The 12,021-nt window shown below is 34.4% G+C and overlaps 1 protein-coding gene across 2 annotated transcripts in view; it reads right to left on the bottom strand.

The window, feature by feature from the left end:
* Window positions 1-919: 919 nt before the first annotated feature.
* The window catches only part of FYB1 (FYN binding protein 1), a 43,870-nt gene continuing 32,768 nt past the window's right edge, over window positions 920-12,021 (bottom strand). The window contains exons 10-19 of one of the 2 annotated variants that reach the window (XM_071425502.1): window positions 11,877-11,905; window positions 10,627-10,696; window positions 9,977-10,117; window positions 9,273-9,304; window positions 8,179-8,245; window positions 6,781-6,886; window positions 6,300-6,462; window positions 3,167-3,200; window positions 2,005-2,036; window positions 920-1,889 (exon numbers count right to left, since the gene is read on the bottom strand). In XM_071425502.1, coding sequence (XP_071281603.1) covers window positions 1,849-1,889; window positions 2,005-2,036; window positions 3,167-3,200; window positions 6,300-6,462; window positions 6,781-6,886; window positions 8,179-8,245; window positions 9,273-9,304; window positions 9,977-10,117; window positions 10,627-10,696; window positions 11,877-11,905 — 715 coding nt within the window. In that variant the 3' untranslated portion in view covers window positions 920-1,848. The remainder of the gene's footprint in view (window positions 1,890-2,004; window positions 2,037-3,166; window positions 3,201-6,299; window positions 6,463-6,780; window positions 6,887-8,178; window positions 8,246-9,272; window positions 9,305-9,976; window positions 10,118-10,626; window positions 10,697-11,876; window positions 11,906-12,021) is intronic. The other variant, XM_071425503.1, reaches the window with a different exon arrangement.

Raw genomic sequence — 12,021 nt, 5'->3', positions numbered from 1 at the left:
CTTTTCATTATTTAATGTATCATATGACCAATTTAGTCAGTCTTATTGATACAGAATTGCACTGCCTATACAAATTAACACTAAGAATTTGGAAGAACTATGTAGATGTGTAGGTATCTGTCTGCCCACTCAGTTCTCTGGCATATCACTAATTTAATGCAGACAGCCTCTTGAATGCTACTGAAAAATAAATAATCCATTAGCAGTGACAGTCAAATAGTCACACATATTCATTGCACTTAATATGCATGGTCATGTTTTATATTTGGGTGCTGCAGCTGATGTTTACACATAAAATTGTTATTTGATGCCTGGATGCTGGTTGAATAGGAAATAGATAGGAGAAATAGCAAATAGAAAGAGAAAGCCAAGTTGCATATAGCTTTTCAATATACTATCAGTGATTTTACATACAGTACAAAATAGCTTATAGCCACTATCTCATAATTTTATGTTTGATATCCCCATTGCATTATGCCTCCTTTGAGATTTACTGTATTTTGAAGCAGCAATAAAAGACACTTTTAGAAGATAGAATCTCAGCTTCACTGAACGTGAGACCAAAAGTCACTGACTTAACAGAGCCAGCATTTTTTATGTTTATAAACTAAACTGTCTGTTGCACAGTGTACCTGACTTCCCTTCAGCGTTGTACAAGACTCATTCATCAAAAGGAGCTGCTTCCACTGATACAGCCACATTGGTTGTTACAGGTTTTTGACTAATTTGCACTGCAGCAAAAGCAATGGAAATTCTACTTTTTGCACACACTCACCCTCTTTATTGGGAGCTTACTGCAAATGTCTTTTGATTCCAGTGACTTCTGATGCATAAGGGTAAAGTGATATTTATCATTATGAGTTACCTGTTGACTTTGCTTTTATTTGCTACTTGGTCATTCAGACAACCGCATCAAAAATGAACTTTAGGAATAAATTTTATTTCTGCAATGGATAAGCATGGAAATACTTGAGTTCTGTACTCTTTCTTAGCCAAATCTAGTAGTAAACTACAATACTTTGAAAAAAAGGGCATTATCAAAATAGAGTGATAAATATACCTATATATTTAGTCTAGAAGTAATCTCCAAACTGTTTATCATCAGTTTATAGCTTATAATATCTATATTACTATAGTGACAACTTATCTTCAAACTAAACAGAAATTAAATCTTAACCTAAATGTTCTGAGTATATTTTGAGCAACACTACAGCATAAAGTAGAACACTATACTCTAAAGTAGACTTCAGAAAAATCTTAGAGAATGATATTCTATCATTAGTACGACATGGAAAAACAGACTTTTGAAATAATGGGACATGGCTGCATATGTCAGTGTAGCTAACACCACTGCAGTTGGAATGGCAGGTCAGTGATGTATTGTCTTCTCTGATGCCCACTTTTGAATTCTTCTTTTCACAACAGGATGTTGTCATCATTTTTTTTTTTTATCAGAATACTGTTCTACCCAGAGTGGCTGTCTTTGATGCTTAATAGATAAAAGCCAGAGTAAAACCTGTTGCCACCTGGTTTCCTCTAGACCCTTCACAGATGTGAACTGGCCTCTTTGGGAATAGATAATTAAAGATGTATTTCTACGTGGACTGTAAGAAATGTGGAAAGGAAGTGAAAAATTATAACCCTAACTTTTGCTTATATTCCCTCAATTTTAAATGCTGAGATAAATGGGAATACAAAGCATTGAAGGACAAAAGGCTGAAATCCCAAAAAATGTTAATTGTACATTTAAAAAAGACACCAATTAACTTGCAATCATCATTTGTGATTCTTCTTGCTTTCACAAGTGGGATTCCAAACTGGAGTTTGAACTTCCATGAAGTTGTTATTTCAAGAGCATGCAGCATCAGAGTCATTATCATAGATGCAATCTGAAATGGAAATAAAATGCAAAACTATTAATATTGTATAGTACTTCAACACAAAGATAAAGTTATTTATTGTAATTGAATATAAATGAAGTATTGTTCGAAATATTCAACATACCGTCACCAATGTCGTCATAAATCTCTCCATCACTGTAAGTTAAAAATGACAAATAGTATATTTAAAAGTTGAGACATCAGAAATTAATGTATTAAAATTAATGTATTAAAAAATACAGCATGGTGCAGGCGATCTATCAAATAATTAACTTCCTTTGTGGTAACAGAACAATGGTGAGTAAGATGGTCAGGTCAAAATATTTTCAGGGAAGAGTAGACTTTGATACATTTCTTTCTAACATGAAAGGTTGCCTTATTAAAAGTTGGTTTTATTCATTGGATTTTTACATAGATATTCTCATAGAGTTATTTCCATAAAGAAATTAAATACTTAATTCTTTTTTAAAAAATTAGTTACCGGAGAAATTGAACTAAAAAACCCAATCACTATGCCCTTTAAACTATTTTTGTTTCTTTACTCAGAAATTACATAATAGTTTTGGAGGTGCTACTTTTTAGGTAATGAATTTAGATAATGTCTATTAAAACTACATGCTCCATGAGTAGGAATTTTCAAATATATGACTTAGATACATGGACAGGCCCATGAAAGACAGTAAAACTGTTTATACATATAATTCAAATATGTGTGTGAGCGTTAATTGCCTCTAAATTCTAAATGTGGCAATTCTAAAAATGACATCTGATTTGATATTTAAGGGTCTAATATGAAAAGCCTCTTGAAGGAAATGGAGAGGCTTTGTCTGACAAGAGTTTTGGATTAGAACCAAAATGCTGATCTCCATGCAATTACTTGTAACAATATTGAGCCAAATCTCTATCCCCCTAAGACTGAAGTACAAACAAACCTGAAGAAAATTTGGTCCATTTTAATTAAACATTTGAAAAAGGCATCAATACACCTAAGAACATTAACTTGCTGTTCAGTAATAGAGTCTAGTACCAATAATGCTTAATTTATGTGATTTTTTTCAAGGTTTAACTAGGGTTTATGGTTAAGCAATGAGGAATGAGGCTCTGGTAAATTTCCTGCATGTATGTATATGATTAATTTTTGACAAACCTTAACTCCTTAAAAATAATTCAACTTTCAAGTTTAGAATGATAGACTAAAATAATTATATTTCACTTTTTTTACTAGACCATTTAGAACAAAATTAAGTGTTACAACAAATGTTTCAAAATGATCACTTTATACTTACTTCTGAACTAAATTACTTCTCAGAACGTAGCCATCTGTAAAAATGAAATATAGATGTATTCAAGTTAAATTGAAATACTCATTATTACCTCTGTTGCTAGCAATAATGAAATGCAATTTTTCTCTTTTATATACTTCAGACAGAAAGACATAATAGATGGAAAACAATGTAGAGTGGGCACCCAGTTGATGAAGATTTTGCTAGGTGCAATATTTTTCTTATTCTTATTTGCCTACTTAAATAGTAATAGAGGTTATGCAAGATTAAGTTTTCATCTTCTATTTCAGTATCTTGGTTGCATAAGAGAGATGTGAAACAACAGTTGTTAACAAAAACTATAGCACAAAATCAGTATAGTAATAACAACATAATAATATTTGCAGTAATATTAAGTAACAGAAATATTTAGAGTTTCATACAAGAAAAAAAATATGTATTTCAGGATGTGTACTCCAATTAAATATTCTGTGTAACTGTGTATGTGTATGTGTAACTGTTTAAAATTTAAACTGTTTAAAATTTAAACATTAATAAGACCAATAATGGAAATACCTTAGAAAAGCTGACTATTATTCTATTATGGTGCATTACTAATGAAATCAGATAAAATTACACATACTCTTTTTTAATGTATATAATTTCTTTCAAAAAATACTTCCTGTCTTTGGTGAAAGATATCTACTGAAATAATCTTCAATTGGTATAATGAATACAAAAAAAGAGAGAGCTAGAAAAGTAATTACATGTTTATAGGTAAACACTAGTAAGCTGGTAAGAAATTAGGAGAGTTCTAAAGAATAAATGTGATCTTGTCTTGTATTTAAAATTACTAAGCAGATTTCCTTCTTTTAATCATTAGCAGTATCTGTTCAGGATATCTTAGCTCAGTTGTCTTTCCCCACTTTTTATTTTCTGGAATAAAGACATAGAAATTGATTTTTTGATTTTTTTTTAAAAATCATTGTCTTTTCAAAATTCTTTATAGGACAGTCCAATATTTTCCATGATTTTTGAAGTCTCCAGGAAATAATTCAAAATCATTTGGCTAATCTAAGCTTCTCTGCTTGTTCATATAATTTTCTCAAGTGAAATATATGAAAGCAAAGTTTCTTTGCTCATAGTCATGGCATACAAACACAGTGTTCTTGGAAGTCATGTGCATGTGAGAGCTTCTACCATTGCAAAGCATTATCTAGGTTCTTCTGATGATTACTAGCCCTCAAATATGTGGGAGATACAAGTCCTACTGGTCTGACACTCTTTCAGATTTACTAATCTAAAGTTACATGTCCAAAGTTTCAGTTTCTAAATAATTTATTTTTTATGGTGCTTCCAAATAAGGAAGAAGCCAGCAGGCTGGCACACTCCATGTTGATTACATAGCAAGCACTGAAAGTTATAACACATTGTGCCAGCTGCTCACTGACAATGTAAAGGGAGCTCAGAGAGGTCAAAAATTAAACTTCGGGCCACTGAAGTCTATTTATGTCCTAATGATTTGGCAAAATCTACAAAGCTGAATTGAAAGCTTTTGTGTATTTCAATATGTGTGAGTTCAGACCAAGAAGGAATTTGAGATGTAGATGAAAATCAGTTCCTTGTTTCACTTCTGACATTTCAAATAATTTCATAACATTTAAAATAAGCCATAGCAGAGTATGTTCCTAAGATCATCAACCCTTGCTTAAAGAGGTGAGAACACATTGAAATATAAATTGTGGTTTTGTTTAATTGTTGGCTTGAAACTATGTAAGGGCTTCATAAGTTGATGATTAAATCAAAGAATTAATGTGCAAGAAAATAAAAAAAACTATCTTTAGTTGTGGATTTTCAGTCTACCTGGCCTTCAGAAGGTAAAATCATAGCTTTAAGATTCGAGGAACTAGAACAACTAGAGCAAATAAACAAAACTGTCATGGACTTAACTAAAGTAGGATTCAAACTTTGCTAAATAATGTGTAAATTGACTGGGATCTATTCAGAGGTTTTCAGGGAGGATATTTTTATTTGTTTTGCTCTTTTTTGCATAGCAAAGCAGTAGCTCTTGTCATTATTTGAAAGGCTTTGAAAACTATGAGAGGAAAACAGCCAGCATGAACTACTTTCTACTTTGTTATTAGCTCGATTCAAAAAATGTGGCTTTGAAAGCTGTTTTTTTTGGGAAGTGGCTCTACCAGTGCAATCCATATTTTGAAAAACATATGTGTTGTTATGCAAGAAATTCTTCCTCTCCCTGCAGGCCTGCCAGGAAGAAGGCTGTACTCCAGACTGTAACAGTTGAGTACAGGAGGGAAAAAATAAAAGGAAGGTGGTTGAATCCTCTTCAGAGGTTTATAGCATTAGACTGTCTTCTACATAGGGCAGAGGTAAAAAAGAAAGGTGAGCAGGAGGATGCTGCTACTTTGAAAGCAGGCTGTTCCAGAACAAAGTGAATTTTCACTAGGAGATTTGGAAAGTGTTGTAACAGAAGCTCATTAAGAAATTGAAACCATCAGGAGATGGTTTCGGACTTCTCCAAAAATTCAAAAATTTCTGCCAGTGCAAACCCTGGCCAAGGATTTCAAAGAAACACTGAAAGGCCTCGTGCAGCTCCCAGAACAAGCAGACATGCCAGCAAGGACATATGCCTTGGATTAGCTGGGAGCTGGGGGGAACACTCCAAAGCAATGTTCCCCCCAGCCTGTTGAAAAGATTAAACTGCATCTCTTCCAAAGTAAGAATATTGTTATTGATTTTCTCTTGGCTGCAATCAATGGGCGAGTGCTATCCAGAGGTGCAGCAAGGACTTTACTTTTACTAGATTTAGTGGGCTATCATAGCTACTCTCCTTTTGGCATAGGGGGAGAGACAGAAGCAAGAAAAACATCTGCTGATCATAGCTGCAAAGGAAAACTTTTCCACAAAAAATGGTCCTTTTATTCTAATACTTAGTATATCTTGTCCATAGGAAGTGGTTTGGATTTTTTTAAGGCAAGCCAGTGTTAAAACACAGTAATGAGATAACAACAATCTGCCTCTTGTCAACCACCAGGCAAGGTAAACCTCAGTAAACCAGGGAAGAGAGGTTTTACACATCCTACTCAACCACTCTCTGACAATTTGATATGTACAACAGTTTTTAAACAAAACTTACATTTTCCTTCTTCATTCCTGCAGAGGACCTTGGTATCATCTGTACTTTCAATAATGTCAAGAGATTCCCCTGGTTTAATTTGCAAGTCTTTATATCCCCATCTTTTCTGCGATAAATCCTGGACGGTGGTTGTAGAGTAAAGAACTTTTATTTCACCATCAAACTGAAAAGGAGAAAAAACATCCCCAAAACATGGTTAAAACCCATTAATGCTTTTCCATTAATATTGCCATTAATAGTTATTTAGTAATAAATAAAATTTATTACTAAAGTTTTGGAAATTAACAAATATTTGTATATGCTGCAATATGTGTACGTGCCCATACTTGCCATTTAGACTTAGAGATACTCAGATCACTATTTATTCATGTAGTAATACTTTCCCTTTCAAAAGCAAGTTATGGGGAACAAAATAGAAGACACTATACAGATACTTTGTTTTTATATTTTATATAAAGAAAACACTTTGAACAAAACTTACTTTGAACTTTTTTCTGAACTCTTTCTCTTCTTTTTCCATCTTCTTGAGCTTTTGTGCATCTTTTTCATCTGACTTAGGTTTTCCAAAGCTTCCTGATTTTGATGAACTAAAACAAGAGGTAAAACAAAATTAGAAACATATCAGAGGCATTGGCATGCTTTCTGATAATTTTGATGAAAATGCATTTTTCTTCATGTGTCTTTATCAAATTGCTCTAAAAAATTAATAGTGAGAATACAATACAGACTTGACTTCAAAATAAGTTAAAAAGTTGGGGCTGTCTTTCCTACTTCTCTCTGATATCTGTACAGCTATCACATAAGTGAATATCAAAAATGAATTTTAAGTATCCATCTCCTAAGACACTTTAGAATCTCTCAGTAAGGAGCAGTTTTTGTGAAGACTGTGCACCTTTGGGCAATAAGCTGAATTACATGTCACACTCCGGCTGTGGAGGCAGCTGGAACATCTTAGCCTTGTGTGTGCTAGTCCTGTGTGCCTGCAGACTTTGCTACACCAGGGAATCTGCATTACCTGGTCTGTTTCAAGTTATGTTGTTTTTTGCACATCCCTGGTAGCACTGACTTTTGCCAAAGACCGTGGAAGGGTTTCATGCCCTAACTGCCCTTTCTGATGATGCACCTGGGAATGTAAAGGCAGACTCTACTTTTTGATCCTTGCTGAACTTGGCAGAATGACAGTTTCATTGATGATGTATGTGTGTGTCTGACCTACCCTAGATTTAGCTTAGAAGGACCACATATTTTCCTTTGGATACACAGTCCAAAGAGATCTCTCTCTTTTTGTATCCCCAGACTACATTATTGTAGTGCACTGTCACTCCACCTGAGTGGAGTAAGAGACAACAGGATGTGACATGTCCCAGTCATCCTCACTGATGCAACTGTGCCCATAACAATGTGCTCCAGAGATGACCAAAATTTTCTGGTTCAGGATAAAAGTTTTTCAAGCTGAACTTACACCTCCAAATATGTTTCATACTTTAAACAGGAGCACTGGGTCCTTTTCTCTTAAAATACTGCAGCAGCTGAGATAAAGTATCTATCCTAACAGTCCTCTGATTCTGATAGAAAAAGAACTACAATCTATAATTAAGTTCCTTTAGCCCATGCATAATTTTCTACCTCTTTTCCATCAGGGACTGACTATGTTGAGATGCAAAACATGCTTACTTATTCTGTAGTCTAATTATTATTTCAATCTGTAATGGAAAAAAGAGCATTTAACTGCCATTATCAGCAGTAGGTTTATGAGAACTAGAAAACCTGACAACAGAAAATAAAGCAGATATTAGTAGCAATCTGCCTGTGGTATATACTTTAAAAATGTCTCTCTGTGTATTAGATTTCTAATCAGGGAAGTAATATTTTCACTTACCTGGAATCAGGTGGCGGAGCAGGGAAGTCTGAAGAATCTACATCATCATAAACATTGTCTCCATAATCTGAAACAATAGTGTTCAAAAGAATGGAACATTATTATGTGAAAAATGAGAATTGAATACATTGTGTTACAATGTAGTGAAATTGATAAGAAATTATGGCAAGTACTGTAGCCATTTACAGTCTATGGTAACTCTGGGTTCTGTTTTGCACAACCTATGCAACATTACCCAGCCTTTTCAGATTAAGATTCTTTATTCATAACAGATATTCACTGAAATTTGAATCTTCTGAAACCAAAGCAAGTTTTGGCACATGATATAGCCTTTAATTTTCATTTTAATTAATCAAATTCCCACTGTATTTCACAAAAATATATTTTCTGAGTTTGATTTTAATGCACATTCAATAACTTCTATAGCACCCTGGTCAATGCAACATTGCTTAGAAGTGGATATGAATGAATCATGGGTATGTTAGGTTTTAGGCCATCTTACAATGTCAAAGCAGTGAAGAGAATTCTTAGCCCAAGAAAACTTTTTCAATCATGTTCAGCATGTCTGTAGAGGGAAAGCAATTGTTTGACTCATCAAACCAATGGCTAGAGAAATCATCAGGATATAGAAGGTTTAGAACTCCGTTCTGGAAGCAGACTCAAAAATTTGAAGAACTTCCTTTTTATTCCATAACTGAGTTGATGGTTATATGTTCTTTTACAGAGGCACTGCAAGTGATAAAAATTGAACAAATAATTTCTCTTAAATTTTGAGGTCTTTCACTGAGTGCTTATTTCCAGGTGTATCTGTTCCTATTTAATGCCAAATAAAATGGACTAGTGCAAATCTCAGGTAGAAAAATCACATTAAATACATTAAATTGTTTACCAGGGAGCTTGCCATGTATATGTATCTCCTTGTCTGCAGCTGGATCAGACACAATATTTGAAATTTGTTTACTGGAACTGGGTAAGCAATAGGAAGTCCTGTTTCCTTCCTTGGATGTATTTTTGTGACTAGCACGATACAGAGCAATGTATACAGAAAAGAATCAGGAATCAATATGGAGACTGAACAATAGGCTATTAATTACCTTTTCCAGACTGCTTTGTTGAAGAAGGCATGCTGCGGGGGAAAAAAAGCTCGTTAAGTATCTATATCACATTAATAGCCTTTTTTGTAACCTAAATAATCTAAAAAACTTGCAACAGAAGGGTTTAAAGTAATATCCAGACATTTTGAAGTGCCACTAACACCAGCAATACTTAGGGACTAAATATATTTTTATACTGATTTAAAGTAAACTGGTTCAGAACCAAATGACTGAAGAATGTGGCAGAAACACGACCTGCTGATTTATTCTCTAGGTAAGATGGATAGAATACAATCTTTGCATTTTTCTGTTTGATGTATTATTCCTAAAATTTTCATAATCGGGCCTAGATTTACCAGTTCATCTCAGCTACATTGTACTGGTGAGAAAAGTAAATTTTAACTGAGTATGCAGCAAATTTACATGACCAGTGGCACAAAGATGATAGATTATTCCGGTGCTTTTCACCAAAAAAAAAGAATTCAGCATATTTTGATTACCAGACTTTTGCAACAAATACAGCTTGTTAAGAGAATAATTATGCAGGTGAAAAGAAAGCTCAGTGTTTTTGCAGAAAAGTATCATCCTGAGCTGCAATTTGATGCATGATTCATTAGGCTGCTGTGAGGACATGTTAGTAGCATGTGATCAATGCTTTATTAGAATTAGTTAATGTGCACTTTGATTTCCTGGCAGACTCTTACAACAAATTTTCATTTTCTTCTGCCTCATTGACTTTGGCTGTTTTTTCTCGTACACTTTTCTTTTTGCCATCTTTGACCTTTAGTCTCTTCAAGATTCCCCAGGGCCAGATACCATTCTTATCTTCATCCTGCGATACAGACCTTTGGAGTATGCATGTGATTATCACAATGTAAAATGTAATGTTCTTCTCAAAAGGCCCAGTAAAATTCTCCATTGATGCACATAATTATCTTTAATTCCTGAAGTGAAGTTACTTACCCAAATGCTAACAAGCTAAACTAGAAATATTTATGTTAGGCCACTTGTGGCTACAGAGATGTATTTGTAGTATAGATATTAATCTAGTGGCTTACTGTTTTCGTGTTGTTACTCAGCAACCTAGAATTTTAGTCTGTTATTCTGATTTCAGACCTATTCTGTCTAGTTGGGAGATTTTCATGATTGCAAACTGCTTTTGCTGATATACCAAAATTACAGAACAAAGCTTCTTCAAAAGACTGAAGAACCCTTTTCTCTAGCTTCACATAGCCATTTTTATGTATACCAACTTGCTGATCATCCCAATACCTGCTAATTTTTATGCTTGATTCAAAACCACTAAAAACATTCTGTCAAAGAAGCAAATTATTTAAAATATATAAAAACATACCTAGCCATAGCATCTTCATCATCAATTCCATCATAAATGTCTTGATCAGAAGGAGGAGATGGGAACAAGTCTTTAACAGATCAAATAGTGAGTTAATGCAATTATTTTTCATGTTGCTGAATAAAGTATTAATTATAGACTTCTTTACTGAATCAGATGTGTGTGCAGTTTATACAATATCCTTGCAAATTGAATCTTTCTGTAAACTGGCCCATACCCTTTATTGATACAGAAATTTAGACTTATTCCAATTTAGAATGCCATCTGCAGCATTTAAATGTGGTACTGCCAATCACAAGAGCATGCATACTGAAAACAAATGCTTCTACACTGCAGTCAATGAAATTCTAAATGGCTAATTTTGGCCCAGACCTTATGATGAGTTTTAAGTTTTCATGCGTGACACAAGTGATGATTGAACATGTTGGACTAACACTGTCAGCAGCTGACATCTTGTTTTCATCCAAAGAAGCCAGAGACAAGAGCAATGTAAACTCCCCATTTTGGTCTCAGTTTTGACCTTTGTGCCCCACCTCCTTCTGTGGAGGGTTACCTTGGTTTGCATGTCCAATTCTAGGCACTGGTCAGAGTAGGCACTGAAATCTGTACTTGGCTGGCAGATGCTTCCTTCAGTAGTACTTGCCAGGGGATGCTTCTGCCATGACCAGAATCTAAACTTGAAGCTGAGAAGATGAGCTGTGCTCTTGTGATTAACAGAGAATGCTACATAAATATATATGCTAACAAAGGGAAAACTGGGTTTGAATGTGTCAGCTTGTCAGCATGAAGCTGCTGCAGTTGGGCCTCTGGTGTGCTGCTTCAATTGAAGTTCCCTTTAACTCTGTCAGCAAAATGAAGCTTTAATTTATAATAGTGCTGGCTATTTCAGAACTGGATTTCTCCTGTACAAAACATCTTCCTCATGTTAATATTTCCCCAGTTACATCTGTGCTGTTTTGTGGGATGATTTGCCTTCACACACAAGTAAAAAGTTAAAGTTTGATCATCTGGCATGCTGGTGATTCACAGTATCTGGAGACAAACATTCTGTCTCACTCAAGTTCCCATAGGTGGCAGGGAAGTTTAGTTCCTTCCTTATTTGTTTAGTTCTTCCTTATTTGTTGCCTGTTAGCTGACATTTAACTTGCTTATGGATAATTACTGCATTATGTGGAAGCTGCAGAAGTCAGAATGTGAGGGTAAGAAATACACAGAAAAAAACTCCCCCCAAAGGCGTAAGTAGAACTTACTTCCACCTCCACTTTGGTCACCACTTTGACTGGAAAAGCAAACAAAAGACATTTTAGAGAAAATCAGTCATCCTTCAGAAAAAGAAAGCACCATGATCACCCATCACTTCTTCAATTATTATTTCTAAAGCTTTTGGCCTTGGCA

Source organism: Agelaius tricolor, unplaced genomic scaffold (assembly GCF_023055355.1).
Source record: "Agelaius tricolor isolate 1412-34295 unplaced genomic scaffold, bAgeTri1.0.p SCAF_4, whole genome shotgun sequence".
Lineage (NCBI taxonomy): Eukaryota > Metazoa > Chordata > Aves > Passeriformes > Icteridae > Agelaius > Agelaius tricolor.
The sequence above is the reverse complement of the archived record's forward strand: the minus strand, read 5'-3'. Positions and strand labels throughout refer to the sequence as shown.